We start from the raw sequence: 20,963 nt of genomic DNA, 5'->3' as shown, positions 1-20,963 counted from the left end.
TTTCAAATAAACAACATTATACTGAACTGAGGCAATATCTGGAAAATCCGAAGGCACTTGAAACAATGTCAAATTCATTGGGGGAACACATCACTGTGACTTTCATATGTTTCATATATAAAAGGTATATAGGTAATTATCTGCAATGTAAAATTCCATAATAAAACAGAAGCAGTTCAAAATCTCGTATAGGAAATACTGGATCCCCTCTAAGTTTGAATAATGGGCATCCTGAAGCAATGATATATTTTGGAGATGTTCCACATGATTGACAATTACAAACATATGTTGTGGGTTTATCCAAGGAACAGAAAATTTGGGCAAGGCATTTTGTGTATAACCAGCTCTATAAAGAAAACCTCTGTATTTCCTTCTTCCGCACAGAATACAAAAGAAAAAAAAATTCGAACAAAGGTAGTTCAACAACTAATGATACCTACTCCAAGTCTCACGCACTTAATGTCTTCTTAAACCTACCGATGGTATCAACTATGATCTTAAGTAAAAAGAGGATACTGATTCACACAAAAAGAATGGATCTTCAACTTAATTTATTTCTTAATATAAGACCCTATCAACATTAATTCTTATGCATAGTAAAGGGAAGTTATTTGATCAATAAGTATTCTACTATGCCAATATAAAAAAAATTGAAAATTGGAAGTTTCAGGGGGAAAAGATATCAGGACTATCAGAAAAAAATTGGAGAAAAAAGATGTGATATGAGAAAATTTCCCTTTTTGGGGCAATGTAACAAGAAATTTGTTCTCAATACATTTTAAGTGTTTATAATATGGGATCAGGCAACCAAATGGGTCAATTCTATATAATTATACCCAATTCATAAGTTAATTTATTTTGCATAAAATAACAAATTAGTTAGTTGAGTTTTTTAAATAGCCTTGATTTTTTTAAAATTTGATCATCAATACAGAAAAGCTAATTAATTTTTAATATTCTCAAGTACTCACGAATACTTAATTTTTATCAAGTGCTATAACAACATTTATGTTGTTTCCCTTTGTAACCTTTGGCAGAACATGATGGTTCTGGGAATGCCAGAAATTTGTAATTTGCTTACCAGGTTACTCTTCAATGGGACAGAATTATTTGACTGTCTAGGAGTCAAAGCCTAATGTCTTCTCTGCTAAGACTTTCCCTGCATTCATTTTGGCAAGAGAAAACCAAACATTTTGCCCTGATTTTGTGCATATCACAGGAGTTAACATGAGGGACAGGATTAGGGACAGCTGGGGTCAGATGTTTCCATTACAAAAAACTTCATACCATCTATTTTCTCACTTTTCTTATCCTTTGCTAATGTTTGTATTCAAGTACCTTAATGCTCTTTTCTATTTTGACAATGCACAAAAAGTTACTTGTAAATTTTAGTCCCTTCTGATAATTGTGGGTAGCTTCTACCCAAACCTTCCCACCCCCACACAACCAGACTGGCTACAGCTATCTAATCTATCTATGATGCTCATCCAGTAGGCTTCCTTTGATTTGCTACTCTTTAAGTAGCTATTTCTGTCATCTCCCTAAAGCAACACCCATGGGTAATGAAAAGATTGAAAGTCCCTTTCTGATTTTCTGAAGAAAGGCTCTAGACATTGAAATATTATAACAGCATGTAATATCTGTTTCTCAATATCGGCAAAGTTCTGAAAGGTCAGAGGAAACAGGTTCTACACTGTGCTGATTTAGCTTTCATTTAAATGTCTTCACTTCTTGGCAACCTTTTTTTTTCACTTGAAGGAAATCTTTTAGTGGGGGGGGCGGCGTGGTGTGTGTGTGCATGTATGTGTGTGTGCATTTGCTTTTTCAATTTGAATCAAATAGTAATGCCCTGCACTCAACAGGTAAGTGGGTTCATTTGAGTATTACTGATGTCTGAAAATATTGCTTCTCAACTTATAACATACATGTATTTGTTTCTGAAAGGCTATTACACATGTGTAGAAGTAATCTTTACACTGAGAAGACAAGTGGGATTTTATATGATGGGTGTGTATGCCCCTACTCTGCTCATTGTGGTCCTGTCCTGGCTATCATTTTGGATCAACCCTGATGCAAGTGCTGCAAGAGTGCCACTGGGTAACGTAGCCTTCCCCTCCAGCCCTTATTTATGTTTTGGATTTAAAGTCTTTGAGGCCTTTGTTGTCCTGTGTTCAGGTATTTAGAAACAACAAGTTTAGAAATGGATAAAAAGCCAAATCCAAATTTTCCTTTCTATCTTATATTCCAGTAGCTTTTTATAATGTGTAGCCTATTCTCTTGAACTAAAGCACTTTGGAAATATTTCAAATAATTAGTACAATGTAAATAAATACACACTATTTATTTGAGATGTGGAATTTTAGAATAGGAAATAACATCAGAAGAAATTTGTACTAACTTCCTCATTTTATATATGAGGAAACTGAGTCCTTGCAAGGGGAAATGACTTCTCAAGATCATAGTGGTAAACCAGGAATACAACCTAGGTCTCCAACTGCCTAAGCCTTCACATATGAAGGTTTTTCTAGATAACTAAAGCTTATTCCTATAAGTACCCAAAATACTTAAAATTATTTTTGATAGCAGTCTTTGTAAAATATAGTGTATACATTCCTACCTTACTAAGTGGAAGATACTGGAAAGAAATAAACTTTTTGGTGACTCATGCTCATCCCTATGAATATTAATATATACTGTGCTGATTCAGCAATGTTCTCAGGGCTTTTGAGATTTGTCTACCTTTCAGTAAATAGTCTCTGACTGCTATACTTTTATGTCATGTTTATAAGAGTTAGGGTTGACTCTCTGAAAAATACTGGAGCTTTCCTTATTGATTTCCTTGTGACTATGCTAGCAGGGTCATATTCTGTCTTTCCTCCTGTCATAACTAGCAAATATCATATCATTGAGTTTTTAAGGATGGATTTTCTTCATCTAATCTTTTTATATTGTCTTTAGTTCTTTTCTCATCACCACAAGGGTTTTATTTCATTTTTTTCCTTTTTAAAATATATTTTATTTTTTGTTAGATATTTCCCAATTACATAAAAAACATTATTAATATACACTTGTAAGATTTTGACTTCTAAATTCTCTGTCTTCCTACCACCACTCTGCCATCTCTTGAGAAGGCAAAAAAAGTATTGATTATACGTGAGAAGTCATGCAAAACATGTTTCCATATTATCCATGTTGCGAAAGAAAGCAAAAAAAAAGAAAAAAGTAAAATAAAGTGTGCTTCAGTTTGTACTTAGATTTCATAAGTTCTCTCTAGAAGTGGATAGCATCTTTATAATGGTTCTTTGCAATTGTCTTGGGTAGTAGTGACCAGAGTACCAAAGTCTTTCACAGTTGATCATCCTTACAATATTGCTATTACTTTCTATAATGTTCTCCTCACTCTATATAAGTTATTTTGCATCAGGTCATATAAATTTTTCCAGGTTTTTTTTTTCTTTCTTTTTTTCCCTATTTTCTTTTTTTTAATTTATTTTTTTAATTTATTTTGATTTATTAACAATCACTTCCACATGTTTTTGAGTTTAAAATTTTTCTCCCCCTTCCTCCCCACCACCCTACCCAAGACGGAAATCTGATATAGGCTATACATTTGCATTCCTATTAAACATGTTTTCACATTAGTGAAGCTGTAAGTAAAAATTAAAACCAATAGGGGTAACCATCAGAGAGAGGAAACAAAACTCAACAGAAGAGAAAAAAAAGATAGTGATTCAACTTCCATAGTTCTTTCTTTGGATGTGGATAGCATTTTCCATCACTAGGCCTCTGGAGATGTCTTAGATCCTTGTATTGCTGAGAAGGGGTAAGTTTATCAATAGAATTATGGCTTTTAATCCATTCTGCTATCCACTTCCATTTTATGGGAGAGCTTATCCCATTCACATTCATACTTATGATTACTGTGTCTTTTTCTCCATCCTTTTATTCCCCCTGTTTATGCTTTTCTTTCTCCTTTCTCCTTTCCCCCCCCCTTACTAACGTTTTGCTTTTGACCACCACCTCTTTCAGTTTCTCCTCCCTCTATTATATCTTTCCCTTTTCTTCCCCTTTGCCCTTACTGCTTCTTCCCTCCCTTCCATCCTTCCTCCCTTTTCTTTCCCCTTTTCACTCCTACTGCCTATAGGGCAAGTTAAATTTCTATACCTAACTGATTATGTTATTCCCTTCTTGAGCCAAATCTGATGAGAGTAAGGTTCAAACAATGCTCCCCCCCCTTCTCTCCCTCTGCTGTAATAGGATTTTCTGTCTTTTCCTGTAATTTAATTTATCCTTGTCTGCCTCCTCCTTTCTCAGTACATTTTCTAAAATCAGACTAATCCACTTACTTGGATCCATTTAACCCACTTCATTAGATTTTTTTTAATTACATCAAAGTCAACTAATATCCACCCCCTTTAGGTATACTCCTTTAACATGGTGTAATAACAATACAGTTGTCAAGAGTTGCAAGTGTCATCTTCCCTTGTAGAGATGTAAACAGTCTGCCCTTATTAACAACATTTTTATCTTTCTGTCCCATTTACCTTTTTATGTCTTTCTTAAATCTTGTACTTGAAGATCAATTGTTTTGTTGAGCTCTGGTCTTTTTATGAGGAAGGTTTGGAAGTCCCCTATTTCACTGAATATCCATCTCCTCCCTTGAAAAATCATGCGCATTTTTACAGGGTAGTTGATCCTTGGCTGCAATCCAACCTCCTTTGCCTTATGGAATCCACGCTCTGCGGTCTTTTAATGTAGAAGCTGCAAGGTACTGTGTAATCCTGATTGTGGTTCCATGATATTTAAATTGTTTCTTTCTGACTGCTTGTAGCACCTTCTCTTTCATCTGATAATTTTGGAATTTTGCTATTAAATTCCTTGGCGTTGTCAATTTGAGATCTCTTTCAGGTGGTGAGCAGTGTGTTCTTTCTACGGTTATTTTATCTTTTGGTTCTAAGACTTCTGGGCAGTTTTCCTTTATGATTTCCTAAAAGATACTGTCCAAGCTCTTTTTTTCATCATGATTTTCAGGCAGTCCAATGATTTTTAAATTGTCCCTCCTGGATCGATTTTCTGGGTCGGTTGTTTTACCAATGAAATGTTTTATGTTTTCATCTATATTTTTTTGTTTCTGTTTGACTGATTCTTGCTTTCTCATACATCCATTAGTTTCCATTTGTCCCATTCTAGTTTTTAACAGATTGTTTTCTTCTGTTAGCTTTTGTACTTCCTTCTCCAATTGGCCAATTGTATTTTTAAGGGATTTGTTTTCTTCAGTGTACTTTTTTTCTAGTTTGCCAATTGTATTTTTTAGGGACTTGTTTTCTTTAGTGTGCTTTTTGTCCAACTGGCCAATTGTGTTTTTTAAGGACTCTTCTGTCTCTCTCATTAGACTTTTAAAATCCTTCTTGAGCTCTTCTAAGAAGGCTTTTTGGGCTTCAGACCAGTTCATATTCCCTTTTGATGTTGCAGATGTGGATTTGTTGACTGTGTTTTCCTCTTCAGAATTTCTGTCTTGATCTTCACTCTTCTCATAATATGAATCTATGGTACGTTTCTTTTTACTCATGGTGTTTCTTTATTCCCTGGCCTTTAAAGAGATTGAGCTCTCCTGCCGGGGAGCAGAGGGCACTGACCCAAGCTTCTTGTGTTGGGTGCCTAGGTCTTGGTCACTGGCTTTGTGTGCTAGGGCCTCTTATGTTGGCAATTGGAGGCTGTAGGTTTCTGGCAGCTTACTTAGTGTTGGGCTGGAATCAGCAAGGCTGGAACTTTCAGGCAATTCTAGGTTGCCTGCTTTTCTTTTTCTTTAGCTTTCTTCAGCTACCTTTAGATGGGGCTGTAGGGCTGGAGCCCTTTGCAATGCTGCCTCCTGCCTTTCTGCTAATGCACTGGGAGATTCCTTTGGGGTAGAGTGTTGAGGCACCTGGTGGTTTTCTGAGCTTCTTTGCACTGGTTCCTTACTGAGGCATTCGGAGGTCCAGCTGTTGGTGTTTGCCTGCTCTACCACCTGGGCTTCAGGATCTCTCCTGGTTGACAGTTGGAAGCTGTAGGGTCCTGACAGCTTACCTGGTGTTGGGCTGGAATCAGCAAGGCTGGGACTTTAGGAAGACTCTAGGTTGCTTTCTTCAGCTCCTTTTAGATGAATGCTGCAGGCTGCTTATCTGCTTGGGGCCCTTTGTAGTGCTGCTTCCCTTATTTTTGCTGAGGCACTGGGAGGCCTGTTTGCTAGGCTGCTGCACTACTGTTCCCCATCTTTCTTCCAGTTCAGCTGTTCCAGGGTTTTTTTTTTTTTCTGGAGTGATATTTTCTGGGTTTTCAGATGTTGATAGGGGAGGACAAGAGTGACTACCTTTTTACTCCGCCATCCTGGCTCCCAGAATCAGAACTCCTTTCCAGGTTTTTCTGAAACCATCCTTCTAGTCATTTCTTATAGTATTCCATTACTACCATATACAAGAAATTGTTCATCAATTACCCAACTGATGCACATCCTGTTTCCAATTATGTCCCCACAAAAAAGAGCTACTATAAATATTTTTGTACAGATAATATCTTTTTTTTCCTTTTCCTTGACCTTTTTGGGATATAGACCTAAAGTAGTATTGCTGGGTTAAAGGGTGTGCACAGTTTTGTAGCCCTTTGGGTTCAGTTAATGGCTATTTTTTGGGTGAATATAAATAGTCATTGTTTCTCTTTTGGCCAGCAACCCTGAGGGTCTTCCCCTCCCAGTTTGATTTTATTTTTCCTTAAGAGGGGACATTATTTGACTCACTTTTTAAACAGGCCTATTCACTGAATAGGTGTTGACTCATTCAAAGTGAAAATTCATAAAGACTGCACCTTAAAAAGGGTAAAGTCTCCCATTGCATCCTGGGCCATCTCTACTCATCCTGATCTATATCTAGCCACTGGACCCATATGGCTCTGGAGTAGAAAGTGAAGCTGGTGACTTTGCACAGCCCTCCTCACTCAAATCCAATTTAATTGCCAGCCATGTCATCATCTTCCTGATATCATGGTCCTCTTTGAGAATGAAGAATGAACCACAAGGCCTTTGGGTGTAGTTTCAGATTGTTCTTCAGAATAGTTGAACTGGTTTAGAACTCTATCAACCATGCATTAGTGTCCCAATTTTTTTTTCCATATCCCTTTCAGCATTTGTCATTTTTATATATTTTTTTTATGTTATCTAATCTGATAGGTATGGGCTAGTATCTGAGAGTAGTTTTAATTTGGATTTATTTCATCAATAGTGATTTTGAGTATTTTTTCATGTGACTATTGAAGGCTTTGATTTCTTCTGAAAGCTGTCTGTTCATATCCTTGGATAATTTATCAGCTGGAAATGAATCATTTCTTTTTGTTTTTTTTATAAATATGGCTCAGTTCCTTACATATTTGAGAAAGAAGGCATTTATAATAGAAATCTGCTGCAATTTCCCCCAGTTTTCTGTTTTCTACCTAATTTTGGCTACATTAATTTTGTTTGGTAATTTTTTTAAATTTCATGAAATAAAAATGATCTATTTTATTTCCAATGATCTTCTCTACCTCTTGAATGGTCATATATTCTTCAGTTATCCATAGATCTAAAAGATACATTATACCATGTTCCCCTAATTAAATTATTTTAACTTTTATTTATTTTTAATTTATGAAATAAAACAAGCATTTACACAACATAGTAGGATTTAACAAAGGTGATTGCATGTGAAACTGAAAATCTATTATACACAATTTGCTATTCCTTTTAAATATATAATTAAGTTGTCTTGTAAATTTCTTTTCTTCCTCTTTTTTTTCTTTCCCCCAACCCTATAGGTGGCTACCATTAGACACAGGTGTGTGTGTGTGTGTGTGGGTGTGTGTTTACACACACACACATGTACTTATACATATATATGTAAAATTATTCTATATATACTTCTCTTTATAAGTTCTTTCTCTGGATATGGATAGCTTCTTTCTTTATATGTACTTTGTAGTTAATTGAAGCATTCAGTCAAAATGACTTAGTTGCTCAAAGGTATTCTTAAAACAATATTGCTGTTATTGTTTATAATATTCTCTTGGTTCTGCTCATTTCATTCTTCATTATTTTATGCAAGTCTATCCATGATTTTTCCTAAAATCAATGAGCTCAGCATTTCTTTTGTTAAATGTTTTTATTAATTTATTTTGATTTACCAACAACACTTCATAAGCTTTTGAGCTTTGAATTTTACTCCCCATCTTTCTCCCCTCCTTCTCCAACATGGCATGTCATCTGATATAAGCTATACATATACATCCCTATTAAACATATTTTAACATTAGTCATGTTGTAAGGAAGAATTAGAATCAATAGGAGGAACCACTGGAAAGACGAAACAAAACAAAATGGAAGAAAAAAGTAGCAAATAGTATGCTTCAATCTGCATTGAAACTCCATAGTTCTTTCTTTGGATGTGAATAGCATTTTCCATCAAGACTTTTAGGGGCAGCTAGGTGACTCAGTGAATAGAACTCTGGCCTTGGAGTCAGGAAGACCTGGGTTTAAATCCAGCCTCAGACACTTAACACTCGCTAGCTGTGTGACCTTGGGCAAGTCACTTAACCTCGATTGCGTCACCAAAAAACAAAACAAAAAAAACAAACAAAAAAAGAAAAACTAGCGTCATGAGACCTTTGGAGATATCTTAGGTCCTGGCATTGCTTAAAAGGGCTAAATCTATCACTGTTAGTCATCACATAATGTGACTGTTACCGTGTACAATATTCTCTTAGTTCTGTTCACTTCATTCAGCATCAGTCTGTTACAAGTCTTTCCAGGTTTTTCTGAAGTCTGCCTGTCCATCATTTCTAATAGCACAATAGTATTCCATTACATTCCACTTGCATTCATATACCACAACTTGTTCAGCCATTCCCCAATTCATGGGCATCCCCTGAATTTCCAATTCTTTGCCACCACAAAAAGAGCTGTTATAAATATTTTTGTACATGTGGGTTGTAAGCTTATCATTTCTTATGGTGCAATAGTATTCCATCAATAGCATTCCCTAATTTAATTATGATATCACCATTTATGTCTAAATCTTTTATCCATTTTGACTAATATCTTGGTATACAGTATGAGATATCGGTCTATGCCTATGTTTTTCCCTCCAAACTTTTTTTCTAGTTGCCTTAGAGTGTTTTTTTTGGTCAAATGGTGAATTCTTACCCTCAAATTTTGGGTCTTTGGGTTTATCAAACACTAGCTTATTGTGGTCATTTACAGTAATTTATGGTCATTTATCATCATCATGTGTTGTGTACCTAGTCTTTTCCACTGATCCACCACTCTATTTTTTAGCCAGTACCAGATTATTTTGATGATTACAATTTTGCAATATAGTTTAAATCTGGCACTGCTAGGCCACTTTCCTTCAGATTTTTTTTCCCACTGATTTTCTTGGCATTCTTTTTTTAGTATGAATTTTGCTGTATTTTTTCTAGCTGTATAAATAATTCTTTGGTAGTTTGATTGGTGTGGCACTGAATAAGTAAATTAACTCAGAATTGTAATTTTTTATTATATTTGCTTGGCCTACCAATGAGCAATTAATGTTTTCCCAGTTGTTTAGATCTGTCTTTATCTGGGTGAAAGGTGTTTTGTAATTGTGTTCATATAGTTCCTTGGCTTGTCTTGGGAGATAGATTCCCAAGTATTTGATATTGTTTACCATTATTTTATATGAAATTTCTCTATGTCTTGCTGCTGGGTTTTGTTAGTAGTATATAAAAATGCTTATGCTTTCTGTGGTTTTATTTTATATCCTGCAACTTTCCTAAAGTTGTTCATTGTTTCAATTATTTTTTTTTAGTCGTTTCTCTAGAGGTCCCTGAGTATACCATCATATCATCTGCAAAGAGTGATGGCTCTCATGTATTTTTCTTATTTTCTTATTATAGTTATCATTTCTAATACAATGTTGAATAAAATAGTGATAATGGGCACTTTTCTTTTATCTCTGAAGTTATTGAAAGGCTTCAAATTTATTCCCAATGCTTGCTGTTGATTGTAGATAAATACTATTTATCATTTTAAGAAAGACCCTATTTATTCCTACGCTTTCTAGTATTCTTAATAGTAATGGATGCTGTTTTTGTCGAAAGCTTTTTCTGCACATATGACTTTTTATTGTTTTTGGTATTGATATGCTCAATTATGCTGATAGTTTTCCTAATATTGAGCCAGCCCTGCATTCTTGGTATAAATACTACCTCGTCATAGTGTATGATTACTATGATATGCTATCATAATGTCCTCACTCATATTTTGTTTATTTTTTTTTTGCTTTGATATTCATTAAGGAAATTTGTCTGTAGTTTTCTGTCTGTGTTTCTACTCTCCCTAGTTTAGTTATGAAAATGATATTAGTATCTTAAAAGTAATTTAGTAAAACTATTTCTTTACCTTTAAAAAAATAGTTTATATGATATTGGTATTGATTGTTCATTAAATATCCAGTAGAATTAATTTGAAAATACATCAGGTTCTGGGTGTTTTTCCTTAGGGATCTCATTGATGGTTTATTCCATTTGTTTTTCTAAGTTAGGGTTATTTAAGCATTCTATTTCCACTTCTCTTGATCTGGGCAGTTTATATTTTTGAAATATTCATTCACTGCATTGATTGTCAGCTTTACTGGCATTTAGTTCAGCAAAATAACACCCTAACATCTATGAGTGACCACAAACACTCTTTTCTGCCTTGGAACTATGAGGAGGATTTTCTCTTTCCCATCCCTCCAAGCTCCACCATGTCAGCATTCCTCCTTGCCCCAGGACCACCACCCAGAACTGTGACCCAGATCCAAGCATGGGCAAACAAGAGAAGCCTCCACCAGCAAAGAGATCCATGCAACCCCCCTCTTATCAGCCACTTGGTTCCCCCTCAGTCCGTTGGCTGGAAGCTCAGGAATTAGCTGCCAACCTAGGGCTGCATGCAGGAATTGGGGCTGGGACCGAGCTTCTCTCACACTGGGGTCACAGACTTTTCCTACTGACCTTCTAAGTTGTCTTTCATGTTCGTAGGTTGAGAGGTCTGGAAACTGCCACAGCTGCCCATTATTCAGTCCACTGAGGGCTGCTCCAGGTTAGCAGAGGCCTGTTTTGCCTGGCCAACCACACTGAACTTGCATTCCTCTCCCCACCCGATGGGATATACCTTTCTGATCAACCATGCAGGTTGTCTTGGGCTGGAAATTTGTTTCATTGTGTCTTTTTGTGGGTTCTGCTGCCTTAGAATTTGTTTAGAAACATGTTTTACAGGTATTTGGAGGGGTTTGGGAGAGAGCTCAAGCAAGTCATTTCTTTTACTCCATCATCTTGATTCCACCCCCACTATCTACTTTAACATTGTTTAGAAGGGAATGTTGGGAGAGCCTAGCTGAGTCCTTCCTCTACTCTGCCATCTTAGCTCTGCACCCTACCATGTAGGTTTTAAACTCGCTCACTAGGTCCTAGTCAGTACCAGAGGGTTTCCAATATCTCCTCCCCCTTAACAGTTATTTCTTTGGTGAGCTTTCATTGTCTCATAGTTCAAGACATTTCGTATAATAGTACTACAGCCTTATCTTCATTCATTTATACCTTAGCCAGTACCCTGCCATTCCCCCAAAATGTCCACAGCAGGAAGATAGCCAAATCCTGCCACTATGCACTAATTTTCCAATAATGTGATTGTAATGGTATGTATTCAGCCTCAGACATGGTATCATTATACTGTAAAAATTCAAAAATGTTACTACTGCAATGCAATGCAATGCAATGTACACTTCCATGTATAACTGTGTGTAAAGTAAATAGAATAAGTAAAATAATTAAATTTATTGAAAAATATCTGAAAACTTTATATCAAATCTTTTAATATTCAATTGTCCTCATTTTGCAGCAATTACTTATTCTATTCATTCGGAATTTAATTTAAAATTTTAATATACGTTCAGAAATTTTTAATCATGAGACCACATCATATTGAATATTAAGCATATATTTGACAATCCATATTTCTAAATCTAACTCATAGGTTTTAGATAGGTTTTAAATCAAATGAATTCCCAAGTTTTTAAAGCATGTTTATTTTCATCTCTTGAATAATTTCTAGAACTTTTTATGATCTGTGATATGGTGACACAAGGTTGTATAATAGTATCCCATCTCCTTTTGGTAATTTCAATTTTTTAGGAATAATTCTTCTTTTCAACATATCACAGAGTTTATCATTTTTAATAGTACAAGATTTCTAGGTGCACAGGAAGTAAAATATCCCCAAAATGTTTGTGCATGTTTAATTTTTGCAGTCTAATTAATAGTTCCAGATCATGCTCATGTGCATTTCTTACAATGGTTTTGGCATAGACTCCAATGGAAAAAAAAAAAGTTTCAATAACAAATAATTGCCTTTTCCCTTTCTTTGCAATTCCAATCTTTTTCTTTTTGCATTTTCTGGTCTATGACAAGTGCCATTTTTAAAAATAACAATTAGGTCAAGTAAATTAAATAAGTTGTAGTGTGTCAATTTTGTTAACAACAAAAAGATATTCAAACCCTTGTTTACTTAATTTTTACCTGTAGATTGAGTAGGACACACAAGTAACATCTCTGAAATGAGGAGTTACTATTGTATCCTCTCCTACGTAAAGATAATTTTCTTATTTCTCTTTCCACTCTTTCATCCCAAGTGAAATAATTGACTTTTATAAAGATTTGATTAACCTTCAAAAACTATTTTAAATATAAATGATTGTGGGTGGTAACTTAGGAAAGAAGAATCAATAAATGACAATTTCATCTGAATAAGAACTGAATACTTTAGAGCTAATGAATGTTTTCAAAACTTTCTATATGTTAAAATCAAACTTTTGTGGTAGTGAATTTTAGTGTGGAACTCTTCTTTCAAATTAAGAAGTCAGTGTATGAGTTAAATAGGACTTAAAACTAGGCCTTTCTGGCTCTAGAACAGCTCTCTATCTTTTACTATCTACACACATCATCATCATCCTGTGTGAAAATTCAAAAATAATAAGTAACATAGAAAATAAATTTTTATATGTGCTACCTATTTGATGATAGACTTATATTTAGAACTCTAAGTGAGCTCAGAGTTTATCTAGTCCAACTCTCTCAGCTGATAAAAAATAAGGTCCAGAGAAATTGCATATAATAGTTAAGATTTGGATGTGGGTCTTCTGACTATAAGTCTAGAGTTTTCATAATTCCTCTCACCAGTAACTACTATAAAAAAGAAAGAGCCACAGGGACAGAGTGATCTTTCAGGGTCAAAAAAGTTCCTGAGACAAGGTAGAAAACAAAGTCTGGAGAGTCATAAGTGGGGAGAACCTGGAGAGGAATAAAAGAAGTGCAGTGGAATATCCACATGGTAGTCTATGCCCTCAAGAGTATAATTTATAAATGGAATTTTGTGTAGTGACCTTTGCCAGGTTGAAGCAAATTTAAAAAAAATAAAATGTATCTTAGAAAAAAATCTGACTTACAAAAAATTTCAAGAAAATGTCTACTGTGCTACAGAGTCACTGACCTACAAATGACTCATGTAGAAAAACAGCCTTCCCTTTTTATCCTTTTCTAATCAAGTCTTAGACTATATAACTTAGATGTTTGTAAAAGTTTTGCTTTTCAAATTTTTGAGCATTAACTGAAAGAATACTGGTTTTTCATCTTCTACATTTTTTCCCCTTCATTGACAGAGTTGAGAGTTGGCCACAATTTTAAAATGGCACAGATAGTTTGATAGGAACAGAAGGAAAATATGTAAACATGACAGAGCTTATATTTCAAAAGGAAGCTTTCATCCTTGTCAAGATTGTTTAAAATGGGCTTGATGTTCAACTGCTGAAAATATCCAGAGATTGAATTGGCCAAACTTTCGGAGAAGATATTCACCTCTCCTTTTCAATGTCTATCACTTTGTATATTTCTCCTTTAAGAGTAGTAGTAGTGATTGTTGTAGTAGAGTAGTAGTAGTAGTAGTAGTAGTAGTAGTAGTAGTAGTAGTAGTAGTAGTAGTAGCAGTAATAATAGTGTAGTAGCAATGATAACAAGAACATTAACAACAGATAGCATTTATATACTACCTTAACATTAGTAAAGTACTTTATAAATATTTTCTCATTTTATCCTTACAACCCTGGGAGTAGTGCTATTACTATCCTGATTTTACAGATAGGAAAACTGAGGAAAACAGAAGTTAAATGATTTACCCATGGTTGCACAGCTAGTAAATGTCTGAGGGTAGACTTGAATTCAAGTCTTTTCTGACTCAGTGTCCAATTCTTCAGCCATTATTTGACCCATCTACCAGTTAGTACTTTTAAAAATCTTTTTCCATTATGTCATCTGAAAGATTATATTTTATAGCTTCTAAATCTTGTTTCTTCCATTGAATACAGGTGGAAATAATTTCACCTGGAAGATTCATATGTTCTTTTAAAATATAGGGACAATATGTCAAAACATGGCCAAGCATCTTTCCCAGGATGATTATACTTTTTTGATGTGAAGTAGAGAGGGGAGGGGAAAGGAAATGGGGAAAGGAAATTTTATGCAACATAGTATTCCTTAATTGAAAGTCTTTTGAGTTGCCTCTAAATGAATTCAGGTTTATAGCATATGACTTTTTAAGTCACAATAAAAGGTGTCTGCCCTGAATAAATTTCCAGTAGGCTAGAAGACGATTTTGCCATAGTATATTTGAACAATAACAGATGTTACATATTGATTCTTCCATTCATGAAGATTGAAAGAGTGAGTGTATCTATAAATCTTGACCAAAAATGATCTCTTTTCAATGTTTTTTGGATTATCATTAATTCTGGCTAGAAGCTGGTTGAAAAAATTTAATATAGAATACAGGAAGACACAGATAGAAATCCTAACAGCAATTTTGTTTTAAAGGATAGCTGTCAAAATAAGATGACAGTTTGTTGTTTAAAATGGGATGAGAGATGTTTGCCAATATAAGACTACAATACTGTCTGACTAGTACAATGTCCTCAGAAACCTTTCTCTGGTACATGAGTTACTGATTTTCCCCCCATCAGCACAAAAAACTTCATTGCATTCTTTGATAGGTGTGCCATGTTTCTAGTCATGCATCTGTGTCTTGAAGCATAATGTGACATGATATTTTATTATGGTATTTTTGCCTCAGTGGCTGCAAATGTTGGAGTCATTGCATTATACATTGTCTTTTGAAATATGTAGCATTCCACGTGATGGATCTGTGAGAACATTGTATTTGAGAAACACAATGGAGGAGTTCCCATGTATATTTCCTCTAAATTATTATCTGGATTTTGTAATTCTTTGTTTTGGGGTATTTGAAATAAAACAGGTATGTGTATTCAAGTGGTTATTAACACATAGATTCATTCAGCCATTTTTGAGGCTTATAGATTCAGGAAAAAAACAGATTAAAGGAAAGGAGGAATCTTCCCATTGTTTCTTAGACAGAATATTGAATTCAATGGGTTGAGTCTAACGAGCTATGTTACTTTCACATTTATATTTATGTATGTATGTATATGTATATAGACACATATTACACGCACACACACACACACACACACACACACACACACACACACAATGTATATGGGTGTATGTTTAGAAAAAATCCCTGGGTAAGCCAAGATGGCAGAGTAAAAAGGTAGATGCTCTCACCCTACCCTATCAACCTCTGAAAACCCAGAAAATATCACCCCAGAAAAAAAAAAAACAACCCTGGAAGAACTGAACTAGAAGAAAGATAGGGAACAGTAGCACAACAGCCCAGCAAATGGGTCTCCCATTGCCTCAGCAAAAATAAGGGAAGCAGCACTACAAGGGGCCCCAAGCAGATAAGCAGCCTGCAGCATTCATCTGAAAGGAGCTGAAGAAAGCAACCTAGAGTATTCCTAAAGTCCCAGCCTTGCTGATTCCAACCCAACCCCAGGTAAGCTATCAGAACTCTACAGCCTCCAACTGTCAACCAGGAAGAGATCCTGAAGCCCAGGTGGTAGAGCAGGCAAACAGCAACAGCTGGACCTCTAAGTGCCTCAGGAAGGAACTGGTGCAAACAAGCTCAGAAAACCACCAGGTGCCTCAACACTCTAAAAAGGGCGAAGCTACCAGCAAGGAAGAGGAAATTAAAACAATAATTAGGAATTATTTTGCCCAACTTTATGCCAACAAATTTGACAATCTTAGTGAAATGGATACATATTTACAAAAATATAAATTGCCCAGATTAACTGAAGAGGAAGTAAAATACTTAAATAACCCCATCTTAGAAAAAGAAATTGAACAAGGCATTGATGAACTCCCTAGGAAAAAATCTCCAGGGCCAGATGGATTTACATGCGAATTCTATCAAACATTTAAAGAACAATTAATTCCAATACTATATAGACTACCTGGGAAAATAGGTGAGGAATGAGTCTTAGCAAATTCTTTTTATGACAAAAATATGGTGTTGATACCTAAACCAGGAAGAGTCAAAATAGAGAAAGAAAATTATAGACCAATTTCTCTAATGAATATAGATGCAAAAATTTTAAACAAAATACTAGCAAGTAGATTGCAGCAACTTATCACAAGAATAATACACTATGACCAGGTAGGATTTATACCAGGAATGCAGGGTTGGTTCAATATTAGGAAAACTATCAGCATAATTGAGCATATCAACACCAAAAAACAGAAACCACATGCTCATCTCAATAGATGCAGAAAAAGCTTTTGATAAAATACAACACCCATTCCTATTAAAAACACTAGAAAGCATAGGTATAAATGGAGTCTTCCTTAAAATAATAAATAGCATCTATCTAAAACCTTCAGCAAGCATTATATGTAATGGGGACAGGCTAGAAGCATTTCCAATAAGATCGGGGGTGAAACAAGGATGTCCATTATCACCACTGTTATTCAATATTGTACTGGAAATTAGCTTTAGCAATAAGAGAAGAAAAAGAAATTGAAGGCATTAGAATAGGCAAAGAAGAAACAAAGCTATCACTCTTTGCAGATGACATGATGATATACTTAGAGAATCCTAGAGAATCAAGTAAAAAACTACTTGAAATAATAAACAACTTTAGCAAAGTTGCAGGCTATAAAATAAACCCACATAATCAGCATTTCTATATATTACCAACAAAGCCCAACAGCAAGAGATAGAAAGAGAAATCCCATTTAAACTTACTGTAGACATTATAAAATATTTAGGAGTCTACCTCCAAACAAACCCAGGAACTCTATGAACACAATTACAAAACACTTTTCACACAAATAAAATCAGATCTAAATAATTGGAAAAACATCAGTTGCTCATGGGTAGGCCGAGCTAATATAATAAAAATGACAATCCTACCTAAGCTAATTTACTTATTCAGTGCCATACCAATCAAACTACCAAAAATTATTTTATAGAGTTAGAAAAAATAATAACAAGATTCATTTGGAAACAAAAGGTCCAGAATATCAAAGGAACTAATGAAAAGAAATGCAGGGGAAGGTGGCCTAGCAATTCCAGATCTTAAATTGTATTATAAAGCAGCAATCATCAAAACTGCTTGGTACTGGCTAAGAAATAGAGGTGGATCAGTGGAATAGGTTAAATATGCAAGACACAGTAGTCAATGACTATAGTAATCTATTATTTGATAAACCCAAAGACCCCAGCTTCTGGGATAAGAACCCACTCTTTGAAAAAAACTGCTGGGAAAACTGGAAAAGAGTATGGCAGAAACTAGGCATAGACCCAAATCTCACACCATATACCAAAATAAAGTCAAAATGGGTTCATGACTTAGATATAAAGGCTGATACCATAAGTAAACTGGGAGAACAAGGAATAGTTTACCTATCAGATCTATGGAGAACAGAAGAATTCATGACCAAACAGGAGATAGAGAACATTATGAAAAGCAAAATGGATAATTTTGATTACATTAAATTGAAAAGTTTTTGCACAAACAAAGCCAATGCAACTAAGATTAGAAGGAAGGTAGAAAATTGGGAAAGAATTTTTACAACCAGTCTCTCTGATAAAGGCCTCATTTCTAAAATATATAGAGAATTAAGACAAATTTATAAGAACAAGCCATTCCCCAATTGATAAATGGTCAAAGGATATGAACAGACAGTTCTCAGATGAAGAAATTAAAGCCATCTATAGTCATATGAAAAAATGCTCTAAATCATTATTGATTAGAGAAATGCAAATCAAAACAACTCTGAGGTACCACATCACACCTATCAGATTGGCCAACATGACAAAACAGGAAAATGATAAATGTTGGAGAAGATGTGGGAAAATTGGAACACTAATACATTGTTGGTGGAGTTGTGAAATGATCCAACCATTTTGGAGAACAATTTGGAACTATGCCCAAAGGGCTACAAAAATGTGCATACCCTTTGATCCAGCAATAGCACTTCTAGGGCTATATCCCAAAGAGATCAAAATGGGAAAAGGACCCACATGTACAAAAATATTCATAGCAGCTCTTTTTGTGGTGACAAAGATTGGAAATTGAGAGAATGCCCATCAATTGGGGAATGGCTGAGCAAGTTGTGGTATATGAATGTAATGGAATACTATTGTGCTATAAGAAATAATGAACAGGCTGACTTCAGAAAAATCTGGAAGGACTTATATGGTCTAATGCTGAGTGAAGTGAGCAGAACCAAGGGAACTTTGTAAGCAATAACAGCCACGTTTTGTGATGACTAATATTGATAACCTGAGCCCTTCTCAGCATTACAAGGATGTAAGACATCTCCAGAGGGCTAGTGATAGAAAATGCTATCCACATCCAAAGACAGAACTATGGAAGTTGATCGCTATCACTTATTTTTCCTCTGTTGAGTTTTGTTTCCTTTTATGGTTCCTCCTATTGGTTTTAATTTTTACTTACAACTTCACTAGTGTGAAAATATATTTAATAGGAATGTAAATGTATAGCCTATATCAGATTGTGCACCTTCTTGGGGAGGGTGGTGGCGAGGAAGGGGGAGGAAAATTTTAAACTCAAAAGTATATGGAAGTGATTGTTGATAAATCAAAATAAATTAATAAAATAAAAAAAGCTAAAAAAAAGAAAAAATCCTTGTAGAAGGATGTTGACTGTCTTTTGCTTATTATTTAAATATGGCCCGTGGCTAATTTATATTGTGTAATAGTTACTATGCATGTATTTTGTTTTGGCAAAACCCTTGCTAATAAATTTATTCAAGTAATTGCTATATACTCTGTACTGTATTTCAAATTTTTTGTTATCTCATTTTCAGCAGTTTTAAAAAAGCTAACTTTTATCATAAACTTCAATTTTTTTCCTGTTACAGAATGCTTTAGAAGGATGTCAGTCTTCTAAAGCTTAATAAATCAGATCACAGTGCTTAAGATAGATAATTGACATTAGATATAAAATAGTATGATTTAGTATCTCTCGTCCTAGCTTTTCATGTTTATATTTGACTTTCAGCAAACGCTTTTAACATTTGACTTAAGCTATTGGAAAGTCAGTTTCATCCTCAAGTTTAGTTTGATATATAACATAAAAGCAGAACTTTGCTGTAGAAAAATCTTTCTTTTTGAAACAACTACAAATTCTTATTTTAAAAGAGTGTATATTCTAAACCAAGGTCCAGAAAAATAGCAGGCAAAATAACAAAATTCTTCTTTTTACGTGAATGAATTATGAAAGAAAAAAAAAACAAATTTTAATCTAAGATCTCAGTTGGAATATTTTAAGACACTTAGTAAATTGAATTCTTCAATTCACTGTTTTAGTGAAACCCATATCCTTTTAAGTGAAAATCATACGATTTGTTCAGAGACAGCATCTTAGACTGACCCCCATTATTTTGTAGTTAAAGTTACAAATCAGTTTCATTTTAGCCTGTAATTTAAATTACATTTTTGCCTCTTTGTGAAACAGCCTTATGCAAAAAATAGAATGCCAAAATCATATTTGTAGTTATTAGTGGCCAAAAATGGTGAGTTTTAAATTATATGTATGTATATTATGTTTATAATCGTATACACACATACATATTTGAACATACACACATATATATGTGTGTCTATATAGACACATACACATATCTATCTATCTATCTATCTATGCCTATATTTGGGACTGAAGAAGTACCTTAAGTCTAGAAATAAAAAAAATTGTTCTGTTTTCATGCTGTTGCTTATTTTCGGGAAAACACTTTGTCAAAGTATGAATAAAATAAAACTCACCTCAGGTCACCAGTGTTCTAGGCTAGATGTAATATGGCAATTGATATTTGATTTGAAATCTAGAATGAATACACAGACTAGTACAGCTGTATTATTTTCTCTTCACAATTTGATGCCCTTAAAACAAAACAAACAAACAACAACTTTCTTTTCTCATAAAAAACTTAAGTGAAAGCAGGCAAGGAACATATACTGAAATCATATTAAATATAACAGGGTGGTCAAAATAAATAAATGTTGTAGTATCTTTCGTGTTTTATGAAACATAACTATAGGGCAGTTTCACATATTTAACTTTGTCAAAGTTGCTCATATTATACTCTCAAAAGTGCTGGATGAAGGCTGGAAATGAGTGTGATAATCCAATAAGGATCCCTGGAGATAGCCGCATGAATCAGTCATGTTTTAAAAGTGTTGACTGACATGAATTAATAGAGAGAAGAGAGACATTCAATTAATGAGATATATGTGTAAAAACATCCATTTCAGAATAGGTCAGGTGTGTGTGGAAAATTCTTAACAAGCACTTCAACCCAAATAGCAACTCTGAAAAGGGGAGAAATAGGAAATGACATTTTGGGGTAAAGTTGGTAAAAGAAGTGAAAAGATATGAAAAGACAAATTAAAGTGTTTTAGATTTTATATGATGATTAATGAGGATTCAGAAAATTACTGAACAATA

At 34.5% G+C, this 20,963-nt stretch overlaps 1 protein-coding gene across 2 annotated transcripts in view; it reads left to right on the top strand.

Moving 5' to 3' along the window:
• GLRB (glycine receptor beta) overlaps positions 1-20,963 on the top strand; it is a 118,049-nt gene that overhangs the window by 82,875 nt on the left and 14,211 nt on the right. Inside the window, exon 8 of one of the 2 annotated variants that reach the window (XM_020994109.1) lies at positions 1,945-2,097. The exons of the other annotated variant lie outside the window; for it this stretch is intronic. Within the exon in view, the coding sequence (XP_020849768.1) occupies positions 1,945-2,097 (153 nt within the window). The remainder of the gene's footprint in view (positions 1-1,944; positions 2,098-20,963) is intronic. 2 annotated transcript variants of the gene reach the window in all.

Source organism: Phascolarctos cinereus, unplaced genomic scaffold (assembly GCF_003287225.1).
Source record: "Phascolarctos cinereus isolate Bilbo 61053 unplaced genomic scaffold, phaCin_HiC Scaffold_9;HRSCAF=440, whole genome shotgun sequence".
In the NCBI taxonomy this organism is placed as follows: Eukaryota; Metazoa; Chordata; class Mammalia; order Diprotodontia; family Phascolarctidae; genus Phascolarctos; species Phascolarctos cinereus.
Note: the sequence above shows the minus strand (reverse complement) of the source record. Positions and strands in the feature narration are given on the sequence as shown.